General features: G+C 42.6%; 1 protein-coding gene across 1 annotated transcript; it reads left to right on the top strand.

Annotated features, from left to right (window-relative positions):
- Positions 1-1,355: 1,355 nt before the first annotated feature.
- Positions 1,356-8,514, top strand: LOC127622816 (extracellular calcium-sensing receptor-like). The gene is made up of 6 exons (XM_052096918.1): positions 1,356-1,576; positions 1,700-1,991; positions 2,720-3,514; positions 5,804-6,031; positions 6,225-6,348; positions 6,468-8,514. The coding sequence occupies exons 1-6, from the start codon at positions 1,356-1,358 to the stop codon at positions 7,379-7,381; spliced, it is 2,574 nt and encodes an 857-aa protein (XP_051952878.1). The 3' UTR covers positions 7,382-8,514.
- The last annotated feature ends 9,026 nt before the right edge of the window (positions 8,515-17,540 follow it).

Here is a 17,540-nt window from a genome sequence, read left to right as displayed (position 1 = left end):
GTACTCGGAATCGTCATATCCTGCCAGAGATAGGAGGCAGGGGCGAGGAGCCTCAACTTGTGGTGGTGGGGTGGTGGAGTTTTCTGCCAACTTTTGAAAATATGAAATACCACAAGGGCATTCAAATCATGGGTGAATCATGGCACTCATATGTGAAATCGATCAGTAATGGAATCATTCCAGTTTAGTCAGGAGATTAATGTAAACACAGATATCATATATTAGTCATGTCATCAGTGAATGCAAATTTTACATATAAATTATTGTGATCATATAAATCAGAACCCCCCTTTTTGTGCCTCACCAAGGCCTGATGCCACAACTACTGTATTTGTCTTCACTCACCTCAACAAAGTGGTGGAGGGCCACCATTTCCTAAGACTATCCACAGGATGCTCATGATAGTCGGTGTTATAGTCATGTGTAACTGAGATGAAAAGCAACATTGTTGAGATATTTGTGCATGAAAAGGCATAGTACATAAACAGGAAAGAAAAAGGAAAGAGATAAAGAAAGTATGAATGACTTGATTTCTTGTATACACAGACTTTGAGCACCCACGAACCGCACCCGAGTCCGCTTGAAAAGGTGGTCTGGGGTACGGTTCATTTGAACTCTGGTGCGGTTCACTGCTGATATGAATGCAATCGTAGCAAATCACAGAAGTAAACTACTATTTATGATGCATAATTTGCATCTTTGCAGGCTCCCGATTGCAATTATTATTGTTTAATGTATTTCTCACACCTGCTTGTGTCCAAATAAATTACCTTCAGAGAGCAGCTCATATTCTTCACATCTCTTGTAAAGCATCCGTGGGCTCGCAGCTAAAAAACTCTAATATTCTTCACATCATTGCACATTCAATGCATCAGTGGCAGACAAACATAATTGTTGTTTTGTGCATGTAAAGTTTTGGTGGTAAATCCGTTAATAACACCGCAAAGCTGATGCCTTCTTGAGTTGTTGCCTAGTTACAGTGGTAAACAGCTGCTGCTTGTACTCACATTGATGACGTAATCAGACAGCGGTTCGGACCCAAAATTTATGATGTGAAAAGAGACCGGCAGGGGGAGGGGAGGGAAAAGAACTCGGGTTCAGTCCAAGCAATCAAACCAAGTGTGAAAGCACCCTGAAACGCTTTTAGAAATTGTTTTCTTGTATACGCAGACTTTGGAAACAATAAAAGTGAAAATATTATCTCTCACAGCACTGCTGGTTCTTGCATAATGCAACATGAAAAAAGCAAACTGGCATGATGATTCAATATGCCAATCCCAAAGGGCATTCCAAAATACGATAAAAGGCCAAACATTCCCTGTTCTGGCTCAGAGGTTCCTGCCTTGCATATTAGCATGGCACTGAGGACAGAGTCACTGCTGCTACTGCTGTTGGTGGTGCATGGCAAGTTTATCTCTGTCCCAGCGAAGGTCTGCAGACTACTAAGCCAGCCTGCCCTCCCAATACTTTCTGCTGAAAGAGACATCAACATTGGGGCGATTTTCTCACTCCACACAAGTGCTGTGCTAAAGATGCATCCTTTCACTTCCAAACCAGGGCCAACAACATGCAGCAGGTCTGTATGCGAATGACTCTTTGAGTTACGCTTTGAGTTATATTATGAATACTGAAAAAATACCTGAACATGAATGTGTGACGAATTAACTGTAAACCATACAACTGATGCTTTTTTCCACAGTTTCAGTTTGCGTGAGTTTAAATTTGCTCAGACACTGATTTTTGCCATTGAGGAGATCAATAACAGCACAGAACTGCTGTCTGGTGTTTCTTTGGGCTATAAGATATATGATGCCTGTAATACTGTAGCCCAGGCTATCCTCTCAGGCATGGCTTTGATGAATGGCAATGAAGAGACTTTGAGTAATGAGTCCTGCTTTAGACCACCAACTGTTCTTGCCATTGTTGGAGAGTCAAACTCCTCTCCCACCATGGGCCTGGCCTCTGTAGTAGGCCCATTCAGCATCCCTCTTGTAAGAACTCTTAATTATCTGCTTCTTGTTACTATGTTGAATAAATATATGATGAACCTCTGGAAGAGTAGGCAAATTTTTTTATTCAAGCCCAGAACAACTGTTGTTGTAAATACAGAAAGCATTGTGTTACGTGTTGAGATTGTAGTAGTCTGTTGATGACAATCAGACTATTTGTAGAGAAGTGATAGGATGAATATGGGCAAAGTGGGACACTTTCTGCTGATTTGTAATAGCCTTTGTTTTAAGATATCCACATAACTACATCAAATGTCATTGCATACTGATTTTTTAGTATGATTTAGTTTAGACATAATGCTAGATGATTAAATGATTAGTTCACACTAGTTCAATGCTAATTCTGTAATTATATACTCACTGACATGCTTCAACCCCATATAACTTTTTGTTCTTCTGTGGAAGATAAAAGGAGATGTTATGCAGAATATTCTCAATTACCTTTCAATTTCTTTGATTGTTTTTTTTTTTTTTTCAAAATGAAAGTGAATGGTGACAGGCTGTTATTTTGCCTAACATCTTCTTTTGTGTTCTACGGAAGTAAGCCACTGGGGGTTGGAACACCATGTGTGTGAGTAATTGATAACAGCATTTTCATTTCTGGGTGATTTATTTCTTTAAATTTAGTGTCACACTTTCCATGTATGGTATTCATTCAATGTTGTGGGTTAAGAATGCATAATTAATATACATTGCTTTTTTTCTTGTAGATCAGTCATTTTGCCACATGTGCATGTCTGAGTGACAGAAAAAGATATCCATCCTTCTTCAGAACAATACCCAGTGATTATTACCAAAGCAGAGCACTGGCTCAACTAGTCAAGAACTTTGGCTGGACCTGGGTTGGTACGGTCAGGAGTCGCAATGACTATGGTAACAATGGCATTGCTGCATTTGGAGCAGCAGCTCAACAAGAGGGTATTTGTATTGAATACTCAGAGTCCATATTAAGAACTGATCCACAATCACAGCTCCTGAAGACAGTGGAAGTGATAAAGAAGGCAACCTCCAGGGTGGTGCTGGCCTTTATGTCATTGGGAGATATTTTCTCCCTCATGAAAGTAATTGCACAACAGAACATCACAGGGCTGCAGTGGGTTGGCAGTGAATCATGGATCACTTCTCGAATTCTTGCAGAAACAAAGGAATATAGATTTCTCAACGGAGCTGTGGGCTTTGCTGTAGCAAATGCAAAGCTTGATGGCCTGAGAGACTTTCTAGTTAATGTGCACCCTAATCAACAACCAAAGAATGAACTTTTAAAAGAATTCTGGGAAACAGCATTTCAGTGCTCTTTCAGGAACAGCAGGAGTGGTAAAGTTGACTGTAGTGGCTCAGAAAGCTTGGCAGAGCTGAAAATTGAATATACAGATGCATCAGAGCTGCGAATAGCAAGTAAAGTGTACACGGCAGTATATGCTATCGGACATACACTACATAACATATTGAAAGACTTCAAATCCTCCACCAACAGCAGCAAAGGAGAGTGGGCCACACCACAAAAGGTAATTAAAGAATAGTTTACCCAAAAATGAAAACTTTGTCATTATTTATTTACCCTCATGTTATTAGGCATAGGATGTTATAACATATATTTTTGTGTTCCACTGATGAAAGAAAGCCATATGGGTTTGGAATAAGTCTGCATGTTATATGCGATAAGTTGTTAGAAAATGCACTATGTCATAAAATAATCCTATGATGATATCATTTTAACAAGCAGAACTCGATTGGAATAAAAAATGTACCATCTATCCTAGAAAACAAAATATTGTCTTTTGTTCCAAATTGCCTATAGACTGTGTATATTATACAGTAAACAGTTTAACCATTAGCCATGCAGCAGATATTAAATTAATCAGACCCGTGTGTCTCTCTCTCTCTCGAACTGGCGTCCCTGGCTTGTCTTAATCCCCTTCCCGGCTGATTAGATGACTCAGCAACAGCTGTGCACTATCAAGGCCCGGACACGGCCTCCTCCTTGTCACAACATTCATATTATGGACATTCTTGAATTTAATCCAAACAAATTTTTGCGCGTTGTTGTGCGCTGGACTGTGGCCGGACGCCCGTAGATTGATTGCGAACTCTGCCAGATGTAGACCGCCTTGTGCTCATGATTGCCATTTGATATCAAGCCGTTTATGCGTTATCAACACCGTGAGAACTGCAGGACATGGCAGAATGTTTCATTACTCCTTGTTTCGAAATGTTTTCTTTTCAATTGCACTCATTCTGTTTGGACTGTCTATTGGATCACAATCCTGCTGATACCATTACTCTGGACTATACTGTTGACTCTGGCTCCGTCATTGTCTGTAGTAAGTATATTGTGTTTGTTGTAATATTGTTTTGTTTGCATGTACTTTTATGTTTGAGCATTGGCTGAAATACTGTAACTATAGCAAGTAAATTTATTATTATTGTCATTATTAGTGGTCATACCTCAATTGCATGTCAGCGCCCATGAGGGATTATCTCGCTCCATGTAAAATTAATACATTCACTTTCTGCATGATTTTAGTACAAGCTCTCAACTTGAGACTGAGAGGAATGATTCACAGGACAATCCCTTTATTGAAATCATCCATTGATATAGCCATAAAATCAGTGGACATATTGCGTTTTCCAGTGGACTTCCTTTTTATTAATAGGATCAGATGGGAAGATTCAATTAATATCAAAATGTTTTGGTACATTGCAAATGCATTATTAGACACTATACTGTACATACAGATATAAAACACTGAATGCTAAAGTTTAGTTTGCTGAAGTTTAAAATCTCAAAACTATTATATTCTCTGGCTGTCATTCAGTCTTTACAAGTATACCTGGCTGCAGCTTGCTGAATAGCCAGGTCCTTCACAGTCTCTGTCACACATGCAGGGTCTCTCTCTGGGGGTTTCACTTTTGACAGTGGCTCAAAAGACCATAGTTGTGAAATTACAAGCAAAATTAAGAAATGGATGTGCAGGCAACTGGTTCACCATATGCAGGTGTAGTCTCCATTCTCCATATACTGTAGTAAATTCACTCCCGTGTTTATTATGCACGGGACATGCTTTGAGCATAATGAATATATGTGCACTGCTCCACATAATCAGTTTCTGTGTTCGGAGTCGAGCATGTAGGCTACTTCCTGAAAATGTACATATGCCAATATTAGCCACAGAAAGTGGGGTAAATCATTATAGAATTTTTGCCCATTGTACAAAGGGGCCTGGGTTTGTTCCTGCCAGGCAGCAGATGCCCTAACCCGACCTCCACCCAAATCAGTGCCTATAAGGCTGAGTAGCCAGCCAGGAACAACTTGGGACACCTTTCTCCAACTGCATGAAGTGTCATGAAATAAAAAACAAAAATGGATATTACATTAATTGCATTATTTGTATTTACACGTTAAAAAAAAAATATTAATTGCAGAAATTAAAGTATTACATTTCCAAACCCTACATGAATTACAAAGAATAAATGATTTTTGATGCCCTTTAATGCTGTGTGTGATAAATAGCAGTAGCTGCCAATTCAAAAAGAACAGGGGGCTCTCTCTCTGAATTTTTGCTCGAACAAATATTACTTTTTTAAGAATTAAAACCATTCCGTTATCACAATATGTACATTACATTTGCGATATTTCAATATATTTATGTATCGTGCAGCCCTAGTTTGGAATAACATGAGAGCGAGTAAATTATGTCAGAATTTACATTTTTGAGCGAACTACCCCTTTAGGACCACAAATATGATGTCAAAAAAATATTGAATCAAGTTGTTTTTTTGGCCTTTCTGATCAGGTGCTGGAGTATATGAGAGATGTCAACTTCTCTGCCAAAACAGGTGAGAAAATATTCTTTGATGCAAGTGGTGATCCAATGGCAAGATATGACCTGGTGAACTGGCAGCCTGCTGAGAATGGAGGTCTGCAGTTTAAGCACGTTGGCATTTATGACAGCTCACTGCCTTCAAAGCAATGCCTTCAAGTTGATCAGAAACACATTGTATGGGCAGGGAACAGTGGACAGGTACATCAATACTTATAATGACAAGTTACTGAAGGCATGTGAAATGCCTGGTCTTATTCTGAAAGTTACAATTTATATAGAATATAAATCTAAATAGAACAAATGAAAGCAGAGTTGCATAAAGTTGGGATAAATATAGGAAATGAAAATGTATTTAAAGAATCTTATATGACAACTGCTTAATTTTTCATAGTTGCCTGTATCCGTGTGCAGTGAGAGCTGCCTCCCTGGCACTAGGAAGGCTATTCAAAAAGGAAGGCCTGTCTGCTGTTATGACTGTATTCCATGTGCAGAGGGAGAAATCAGTAATGAGACAGGTAAAATTACATTGAATACCAAAAGTGTAAAAAAAAAAAAGTGTAACACTGTCCATTGGCCAGTGACTTCATTGTGCAATTTACATTCAGATAATCTTTTTTTCCAAATTCCTTCACAGATTCTAGTGACTGCTTTCCTTGTGATTTGGAGTATTGGTCAAATGAAAGCAAAGACCGTTGTGTGTTAAAAGTGGTTGAATTTCTTTCCTATACAGAAATCATGGGGACAGTGCTTTCTATTTTTTCGTCCATTGGGGCATTATTAACGACAATGGTATATTTTGTGTTTTATCTTCATAAAGAAACACCTGTTGTCAGAGCCAACAACTCAGAGCTGAGCTTCCTGCTGCTCTTCTCGCTGGCACTATGTTTTCTCTGTTCACTTACTTTCATTGGTCAGCCCACTGAGTGGTCTTGTATGTTGCGTCACACAGCATTTGGGATCACTTTTGTACTCTGTGTCTCCTGTGTTTTGGGAAAAACAATAGTGGTGTTAATGGCCTTCAAGACTACACTTCCAGGAAACAATGTCATGAAATGGTTTGGGCCCTTGCAGCAAAGACTATGCATTGTTTCCTTAACTTCAATACAGGTGATTATCTGTGTGCTTTGGTTAACGATATCCCCTCCATTCCCACATATGAATTTGGAGCATTACAGAGAAAAGATAATTCTAGAATGCAGTTTAGGCTCAGCTATTGGTTTCTGTGCTGTGCTGGGTTATATTGGTCTTCTAGCTTTCCTTTGCTTTGTTTTAGCTTTTCTAGCTCGGAAGCTTCCTGATAACTTCAATGAAGCCAAGTTCATTACATTTAGTATGCTCATATTCTGTGCTGTTTGGATTACATTTATCCCAGCATATGTCAGTTCCCCAGGAAAATTCACTGTAGCTGTGGAGATATTTGCTATTTTAGCTTCAAGCTTTGGTTTATTATTTTGTATATTTGCTCCAAAATGTTACATAATTTTGCTAAAACCAGAGCAAAACACAAAGAAACAAATGATGGGGAAATCTGCATCCAAAACTCTTTAAACCCTTGAAAAATCATGTAATCCAACAATATAGCTGTAACAAATGTATGTACCTTTTACATATCTGAAATCAACAGATACTTAACAAAAAAAATTATTAAATCAGTTCTCTCTTTCAAGGACAAACATATGCGCTTGTGGGTTTTTAGGCTTAGACCAATTTTCACATTTCCTCCATGAACAGGGCGTGAGCAAAACGTGAGCAGCGCGTTTTGTTTTGGCACCTATATTAACAGATTACACTCTTCACATTGCAGATGTGAATCAAGAGGTGTCGCATTACAGAAGCATCCCAGATGAGGCATCAAGCGGATATATATATAGAAAATAACCAAAAGCAAATTTAATACAAATATATAATCAGAGCCTACAACACACTACAATCTGCATAAAAAAATTACACAAATTAACCAAATAAAAGAACGAACACATAAACTGCATTCCTTTAGCCTGTTTATGTGGATATAGTATGGGCTTTACAATATTAACAGATCACCACCAAGTTCAATGAATAACAAACAAATGCACATGACTGCCTGCCCGTTTTCGTTGAAGCAACAACTTACCTAATTTGGATTTGCATGGCCACAACATTGGACGAGATCCAATTGATTGTGGAGGTTGAAAATGACAAAATGCTGTGCAACCCTCAGAAGTTCTTATACAAGAATTTATTAGAAAAGGAAAAGGCTTTCGCAGATTTGTGCAGATGGTAATATAATGTTTGAATTTCCTGTAATATTTGTCATGCCTTCATGTCATACAATAGAGTCAACCTAACAGTTTTTCCTGGTGCTCATATTTTGCTCACGTCCCGATCATGGAGGATATATGAAACCGGCGTTAAAGGTTCAAAGGTTAAACATTACTGCCTGGACATACAGCAAAAATACACTTTATAGACAACTAAACTGGAGAGTTTTATTTTGTGGAAACATATCATGAGTAATGTTGGCTACACAATAGCACTGTTACTATCAGGGCTGTCTGACCCATTAGTTCTGCTCTCCACAGGCTGTGGGAGGCTGTGCCGTGTAGCCCAAATCAGCACTAGGCACAATGGACTCTCAATGACCATCTCCATGACAGCCATGTTCTGGACCTGCATTGTGTACTACTTAATAAAAAATGACATTGACTTTTTGCATTTGACAAAAAATGGAAATTAAATTTTATGCATTTCTTAGAGTAAACCTTATGTAGAAAGAAAGAAAGGGGGGTGAGATTGGCTACCTACAGTAATTACCTTAATTATTCAATCAACCACTGATTGGTTAGAGCTCTTTCCATTGAGTATTTAAGGCTGTGGTTTGCTCAATTCTCATTGTATGATGTTTGTTGTGTGAACCAAAAGTAAGTTATTTGATTTGTATTGGAAATGTTAAATATTTTCCTTTATGATATTGTGTTTGGTAAAAGTATATTTAGATTCAAGTTTGTGTGAATTGTTTGATCTGTCTGTTATGAGTAATGTGTCTTGTTTAACAGTTTATGATTAGTAATTCCATTTTGTTGTGTTTGTAGAAAACAAATGGCCAAAAGGTCTCTGAAGGATTTCAGATCATGTCTTTAAATAGACACTCCATTGTGTTGGTAAACTAACATCCCTATCAGTGCATCCAATATTTTACACATTACAGTAATTTTATTTTGTTTATAATTTGTGTATGAATCTAAGTTTATGTCTAAATATGTACATATGAGTTAAGCCTTCCACATCATTACAAATGCAAATCCAATTCTTTTAACTAATACTGTTGACTGTAGGCTACACACAAATTATTTTTGCTGCTTGTTCAGTATCCTTAATTAAAATGATCTAAAACAAAATAATTCTAGAACTTCATGTTATTGTGTTCTACATTATCTATTTGAAATTGAAATTACTTCATCCGAGTTGGCATCACATGAATACTTTTTGTGGCTTTAATGTAGCATTGATGAAACTGGGCTGCAGAATTCATTTTCCCTTCATGCTTTGAATGGGATTGTCTAGGGAGAATAAGTGTTGAAATTAAGTGCTTTAACAAATCTCTTTATATTCTCATCATGCATAATGCTCACTGTTCTTTTAAATTGGTCAAAAAGGAGTCTGTTATGCTGGAGTTTTTAGGGTTATCATTGTGGTGAAGAATGGCATTTGTGCTTCAGGTGAGGATGGACTTTCATGTTCAAGTGATCCTTGATTTGAGCGCTGCTTCGCTATAAGCAATTGCAATTAAATTGAAAACGTTTCAATAGTTTCACTGTCCTTACATTTGCTCAATTGGCATATACCAATGATTGCTAAAATAAATTAATTTGGACCAACATGAGAACAAATTGAATAAAACTACTATAGTACATTGATTTGACCTGTGACATTTTTTTTAAGGGTCTGAATACTTTCTAAATACACTGTATATAAATCTCAGGGCTGTTAATCGACTTAAAAGCATTAATTAAACTGTCAAGAAACATGTCTTGTGATCCCTGCATTCAGAATTATGCTTCATCCAGCTGATCTTGAAAGCAAGAACATGTTCACATCTTGTGCTATTGCTTGTGTTAAGCAAGCCTGAGTGTGTTTTTTTTTTTTTATGGCCCTGGGAAATTGTGTTAATTTTTATTATAATATATTTATAATATAATCAATCGCACTGAATTAATGCGTTAAATCAACAGGTATTCCTTGGCATTCTAGATGTCAGTTTGTCCAGATACGCAGGTGACATTTCACCCCATGCTTCCTGTAGCACTTGTCATAGATGTCTTGTCGGGCACTTCTCATGCACGTTACAGTCTAGCTGATCCCACAAAAGCTCAGTGGGTTAAGATCCACTTACTTCCAATACTCATTTCCTATTATCTGTTGTCCAATGTCTGTGTTTCTTTTCCCACTTCAACCTTTTCTTTTTGTTTTTCTGTTTCAAATATGGCTGTTTCTTTGCAATTCTTCCCATAAGGCCTGCAACCCTGAGTCTTCTCTTAACGAATGTACATGAAACTGGTGTTGAGCAGGTAGCATTAGTGAAGCTGTTAGCTGAGGACACGTGAGAATCCATTTCTCATCCTAGAGACTCTGATGTACTTATGATCTTGCTAAGTTGAACATCTGGGCCTTCCACATCTCCATCTGTCCTTATTAGAGCCAGTTGTCCTTTGTCTTTGAAGACTGTAGTATACACCTTTGTATGAAATCTTCAGTTTTTTTGGCAATTTCAAGCATTATATAGCATTCATTCCTAAATACAATGATTGACTGATAAGTCTCTAGAGAAAGCGGTTTCTTTTTTTTGTGCCATTTTTGACCTAATATTGACCTTAAGACGTGCCCCCTTTGAGCCCCTTGAGCAGGCAGAGCTCAGCACTTTGTCACTGAAGACAGCCTTCCTGGTGGCGCTCACTTCTATAAAGATAGTTGGGAACCTGAAGGCACTTTCTGTCACCAGAAAAGGGCTGGAGTTTGGGCCGGCACACTCTCAAGTTATCTTGAGACCTCGGCCCGGTTACATGCCCAAAGTTCCCACCACTCCCTTTCGGGAACAGGTGGTGAACCTGCAAGCGCTCCCTTCAGAGGAGGAAGACCTGGCCTTGTCGTTGCTGTGTCCAGTTCGTGCTCTGCACATCTATCTGGACCGCACAAAGAGCTTTAGACGCTCTGAGCAGCTCCTTGTCTTTTTTGGAGGACAGCAGAAGGGGTAAGCTGTCTTCAAACTGAGGATGACCCATGGGATTGAGGCTTACCAATGCCCCTAGGGAGTCTGTGTGCACTCTTCTTGAGGTGTTGCGTCCTCCAGCACACTGGAAAGGGCCGCCTCTCTAACAGACATATGCAGAGCAGGGGGTTGGGCTACACCCAATACCTTTGCTAGGTTCTACAACCTGTGCATAGAACTGGTTACGGTGGTAACAACAGGTAGGCCAGACAGCCGGTTGGATATATTGCTTGTGTCAGCGCCTTTCCCCTTTTTAGGGGATAATGTGTTTGTTTTTTTTTCTACAAAAGTTCCCCGCAACTGGTGAACACTGGACCCTTCTTTAATTTCTTAAGCACTGTTCGGTGACTTTTCAGGTGAGCCTGCATACTTGGGCTCAGTGCTCCATACGTGGTGATTCCCCCTCGGTAATACTGTATGATACATTTCCACCGTTAGGTTTCCCCTCAGGTAAATCCTGTGTTTCCCCTCAATGGAGCTTCACTCTGCCTCGGCCATTGTTGCTGTGTACCCTCTCTTTAGATATGGAATGATACCACTGGGAAGACCCTGCGAGGCATGCAGCAGCTTGCACATGTCCACTCCTCCGTACATTGTGACACGGCTCAGTGCCTGCGCCATTTTATATAGGAAACCCTAGTGACACTACATCAACACAACGCCAGGTGAGTGACAGACAGGGATTGTTTTAGTTATTAATGCAACCTCTGTTCACTGATGGAGGGAACGAGACGTTGTGTCCCTCCTGCCGTGGCGCTGAACCGACCGCTGACATGGTCAGGACTCTCTCTCAGCTCCTCAGCACAAATCTGAATGAGTGGTACATGCCATCTCCTTTTATACTAGTATGTTCGGGGTGGAGAGCTGCATGCAAATTCCACTGCAATTTTCATTAGCCTTTTCTGAATAAAGCAAAGGTGATTGTGGCTCTCAAGAGCAAACCCTTAGTGTCACTACATCGACACATCGTCTTGTTACCTCCACCAGTGTACAGAGGTTACATCAGTAACCAAGACGATATCTACACCGATCAGTCACAAAATTAAAACCACCTGTAGCATCTGGACCAATCAGAAACACAATTATTAATTGGCACAAACTGCCAGCTTACTCTAATCATGCAAATGAGTCAGCTTCCAAAGAAAGGAACTTTTCCCACTGGAAAATTGCACCTTTCTCATTGGTCGAGTCAAACTCAAGAGGTGTGACCTCCCTCAGGAGTTAAAGGGAACTGTCGGAGTGACCTCCCGCTCTCTTCCTCCTTCTCCTGGAAGTTTCGGACCGGAAACAGGCCGGCAGGCCTCAACACATCAAGCCATGTGTAACTATCTGGACCATAACACTCAAACTATCACCACAAGTTCATCATAATTTCTTCATTCAACGCAGAAGAAGTTGATTGCAACTTCAACACCATCGACTCAAGGAACCGTCAAGATTTTCTCCTGAGACTGCATCCGGGCCTCTCTTAATATCAAGGCATTGCAAGTATCATACAATTAACTAACTAAACAGAGGTTCAGTGTAAGCTGTAAACACCTTTGTTAACAAAGGTGCTTTGAAGGAAGAAACTTATGGTTCTTTCAGATGGTTAAATGACTCTTTTCATGGCTTCATTCCCCTGTTCTGTTTTCAGAGAGCGAGAGCGAGAGAGAGAGAGAGAGAGAGAGAGAGAGAGAGAGAGAGAGAGAGACTTTGACTTTTAAGATCTCTTTATTTAACAAATAAATAATGTAATTAGAAACATATTTTCTTTAAAAGTGTAAATCCAACATTATATATATATATATATATATATACACACAAAAAATTTTTTACAACCATTTCATAATATGCATACTCCAGCATCAAACGGCCCTTTATAAAACCTTTTAACAGGTATACTGGATCTACTCCAATTAAATTAAGAGTCTTGGACCAGAGTCCTTGTCAACCAAATTTCCATCTTTGAAATAAAATTCAATAAAACCACTTTTTGTTTATTAATGGCACTGTGTCATCCATCTACCACAAATGGATGCAAACTAAAAAATAAATGGTCAAAAGTTTTACCAATTTACATATAAATCCCTTACTTACCCTTGTTTGCCCTTGGTTTGTTTTGGCATCAAAGCTTGGTTCCCCTTCTTTTACTCTCTCCACGTTGTGTCAGAGAAGCGACACTAGGGGTCTCTCTTGAGCGCCGATATACACTCACCTAAAGGATTATTAGGAACACCATACTAATACTGTGTTTGACCCCCTTTCGCCTTCAGAACTGCCTTAATTCTACGTGACATTGATTCAACAAGGTGCTGAAAGCATTCTTTAGAAATATTGGCCCATATTGATAGGATAGCATCTTGCAGTTGATGGAGATTTGTGGGATGCACATCCAGGGCACGAAGCTCCCGTTCCACCACATCCCAAAGATGCTCTATATCTGGTGACTGTGGGGGCCATTTTAGTACAGTGAACTCATTGTCATGTTCAAGAAACCAATTTGAAATGATTTGAGCTTTGTGACATGGTGCATTATCCTGCTGGAAGTAGCCATCAGAGGATGGGTACATGGTGGCCATAAAGGGATGGACCTGGTCAGAAACAATGCTCAGGTAGGCCGTGGCATTTAAACGATGCCCAATTGGCACTAAGGGGCCTAAAGTGTGCCAAGAAAACATCCCCCACACCATTACACCACCACCACCAGCCTGCACAGTGGAAACAAGGCATGATGGATCCATGTTCTCATTCTGTTTACGCCAAATTCTGACTCTACCATCTGAATGTCTCAACAGAAATCAAGACTCATCAGACCAGGCAACATTTTTCCAGTCTTCAACTGTCCAATTTTGGTGAGATCTTGCAAATTGTAGCCTCTTTTTCCTATTTGTAGTGGAGATGAGTGGTACCCGGTGGGGTCTTCTGCTGTTGTAGCCCATCCGCCTCAAGGTTGTGCGCGTGTTGTGGCTTCACAAATGCTTTGCTGCATACCTCGGTTGTAACGAGTGGTTATTTCAGGCAAAGTTGCTCATCTATCAGCTTGAATCAGTCGGCCCATTCTCCTCTGACCTCTAGCATCAACAAGGCATTTTCGCCCACATGACTGCCGCATACTGGATGTTTTTCCCTTTTCACACCATTCTTTGTAAACCCTAGAAATGGTTGTGCGTGAAGATCCCAGTAACTGAGCAGATTGTGAAATACTCAGACCGGCCCGTCTGGCACCAACAACCATGCCACGCTCAAAATTGCTTAAATCACCTTTCTTTCCCATTCTGACATTCAGTTTGGAGTTCAGGAGATTGTCTTGACCAGGACCACACCCCTAAATGCATTGAAGCAACTGCCATGTGATTGGTTGATTAGATAATTGCATTAATGAGAAATTGAACAGGTGTTCCTAATAATCCTTTAGGTGAGTGTATATACCTCTGTTCTATGAAAAAAGGCCAATGAGAAGTTGGCAGACGGTATTTGCATATCCTGCCCCCGGACATACGGGTATTTAAGTGGGGCAAATTCATTCAGGAAATTTCTTCGGAGCCGATGGTCGTGTATGCAGTTGCTGCGAGTTACACACCAAGTTCCTGTTATTCCTCTGATGCTCTGCATGCTGTTGGATCTTACGGCGCACAACAGCGGCATTCTATTTCGTGCACGGCTGTGCATTCTTGCCCCTGGGTGCTTCGACAGCGCAGATAAAAAAACTCAGACGAGTTTTTTCATAAAAGAGTGATTTTATTTAAAAGAGTAATTTCCTCTAAAAGAGCAAAACACAGTGGCGTTGAAAGTCCTTTTAAGGACCTGTCTTTATAAAGATGCCATTCCGCACCTGTGTTGTTCCTGGATGCGGTAGAGTGCTCTCCGCTTCAGATGGCCACAGGCTTTGTCTTGTGTGTCTGCGTAGCGATCACACCGAGGCTTCGTTTGTGGATGGCTCATGTTCTCACTGCAAGAACATGACCATGACAATGTTGCGGTCGCGGCTTGCTTTCAACCGGAAGCAAGCCACTCCAGCCGCCCCCCGCATTGCTCCTTCTTCCCACGGGATTGAGGACAATGCGGTTGCGATGGAGGTGATTTGGGGATGGCAGCGGGTGCAGCTCCGCCGGGTATGCCCCCTCGGACCACCCGCCCCCGGCACGCTCGATGACTCTCGTCCGTGCTCGAGGCAACAGCGGCTCGCCTTACAGCCATTCTGCCTATCCTCTTGAGACCGAAGTGGATGAGCTCTCCGCTGCATTGGAGAGCACGGTATCTGACGCTGAGGACTCCCCTGGGCTGCTGCTTTCGGGCCTGCATGCCCAGGCTGAGGCCGACGTGCAGATGACCGACATGCTTTCCTGGGCAGCCACTAGCGTGGGCTTGGATTGGAACCCTCCATCCTCCCCACAGCCATCACGGCTGGACGACTGGTTCCTGGGGTCCGGGCGCCCCTCACAGCCTTTTTTCTGGAGGTGCATGATGAGCTGACATCATCGTGGAGAGCACCCCTCTCCACTCGTCACACCACCCTTGACGGCAGAACATGCCCTGCATGCCATGGCTCTCCTGCAAGTCCACCAGGCCAAGGCACTCAGACACATACACGGGGGTGGCCCTGATCCCGACACGCTGCAGGAACGGCGCTCAGCGACCGCCCTCGCCGAGAGCGACGAAGGTCACAGCGCAGGCACTCGGGCAGGCGATGGCAACGCTCGTGGTCCAGGAACGTCAACTGTGGCTGAACCTGGTCGAGATGCGTGAAGCTGACAAGACTCGCTTCCTCAACGCCCCTCTCTCCCAGTTTGGCCTCTTCGGCGACACCGTCGAGGACTTCACCCAGCATTTCTCCACGGTGAAGAAGCAGACGGAGGCCATCTCACACATCATGCCCCGCCGCAAACCTGCCGCCCTGGGCCATGCCCCGTCTGCTCGCCGAGGGCGTCCCCCTGCGGCTAGGAAACCTGATGCTCCGCCTCAACCCGGGCCCACCCCCTAACAAGGGCTGCGGTACCCAAATTCTCAATAAAAAAGCTATTTCCTTTGTCTCTGGGTCATCTGGCCCACAAATGCCATTCTCACTGCACTTTGCTTCCAGATCTCAACAGTCCCAGCTTCCTGAACGCGGTACACCCACCCTCAGCCCCACGACTGTTCCCCGGCCGGCCGGTTCAGATGAGTCCAGAGGACGCCAACATCAGACCTCCTCCTCAGTCATGAACCCGCCCCCTGCCGGGTGCGCGGAGCAAGGCAAGTGCTTAGAGTCTATTCTCAGCACCAGAGCCTCGGGACGCTTCACTGCCTCCCGACGCCGTATTACCTGTTCCGCCCCGCTGCGAAGCCCCGCCGGGTACATCTAAAATACTCGTCCCCTTGATGCCCCTAGCACGGTGTTTAGAGGCGTGGCTCTCACTGCCCAACCCGTCACGCTGGCTGCACCGGACCATTCAAAGACTCAAAGACGCGATAGAGCCTGTCCCTCCAACCGAAACGAAGAAGGGTTTCTACAGCCCTTACTTCGTTGTACCCAAGAAAGGCGGTGGCTTACGACCAATTTTGGACCTGCGAGTTTTCAACCGGGCTCTGTCCAAACTCCCATTGAAAAAAGCTCACCCAGAAACAAATTCTATCCGGCATCTAGATTGGTTCACAGCGGTAGACCTGAAGGACACGTACTTGCACGTCTCGATCCTGCCAAGACACCGACCCCTTCTACGGTTCGCGTTCGACGGTCAGGCGTACCAGTACAAAGTCCTCCCCTTCGGCCTGTCTCTGTCCCCTCACGTCTTCACGAAAGATGCAGAGGCAGCCCTTGCCCAGCTCCGAGAAGCCGGCATATGCATACTCAATTACCTCGACGATTGGCTAATCCTGGCCCCCTCGCGAGAGTTACTATGCGCGAACAGAGACCAGGTGCTCAGGCACCTCAGCCGTTTGGGGCTTCAGGTCAACTGGAAAAAGCGCAAGCTCGCTTTTCCCAGTTGGACTCAGTCTCAATGTCAGCACGTCTTTCCAACGAGCGTGCACAGTCGGTGCTGAAATGCCTCACTTCCTTCTAGCCAGGCACCATGTTCCCCTTAAAACTTTTCCAAAAGCTCCTGGGGCATATGGCATCCTCCGCGGTGGCCGCACCGCTAGGGTTGATGCATAGGAGACCACTTCAGCACTGGCTCCAGACTCGAGTCCCGAGACGAGCATGGAGAGTTACCACCGCCTGCCGCCAAACCTTCAAACCCTGGACAGACCTCTGCTTTCTACAGGCAGGAGTACCCTTGCAGCAGGTGTCCCGAAGCGTCCTGGTCACAACCGACACCTCCGAACTGGGTTGGGGCGCCGCGTGCAATGGGCACGCAGCCGCAGGCCATTGGAACCGGGCCCCGCTGCGTTGGCACATCAACTGCCTAGAGCTGCTGGCTGTTTTCTTTGCCCTGAAGAAGTTTCTCCCGTTAATTTGAGACAAACATGTCCTAGTCAGGTCAGACAGCACCACAGTGGTAG

The sequence above is a fragment of the Xyrauchen texanus genome, chromosome 29 (genome assembly GCF_025860055.1).
Source record: "Xyrauchen texanus isolate HMW12.3.18 chromosome 29, RBS_HiC_50CHRs, whole genome shotgun sequence".
Taxonomy (NCBI): domain Eukaryota; kingdom Metazoa; phylum Chordata; class Actinopteri; order Cypriniformes; family Catostomidae; genus Xyrauchen; species Xyrauchen texanus.
The sequence above is the reverse complement of the archived record's forward strand: the minus strand, read 5'-3'. Positions and strand labels throughout refer to the sequence as shown.

Bases quoted from the DNA above. Each gene is read 5' to 3' on its own strand.
- LOC127622816 (XM_052096918.1), top strand. From the start codon at position 1,356: ATGGCACTGAGGACAGAGTCACTGCTGCTACTGCTGTTGGTGGTGCAT. The intron at 1,992-2,719 runs GTAAGAACTCTT...TTTTTCTTGTAG, and splicing joins GCCCATTCAGCATCCCTCTT to ATCAGTCATTTTGCCACATG. The intron at 6,032-6,224 runs GTACATCAATAC...AATTTTTCATAG, and splicing joins GGGCAGGGAACAGTGGACAG to TTGCCTGTATCCGTGTGCAG.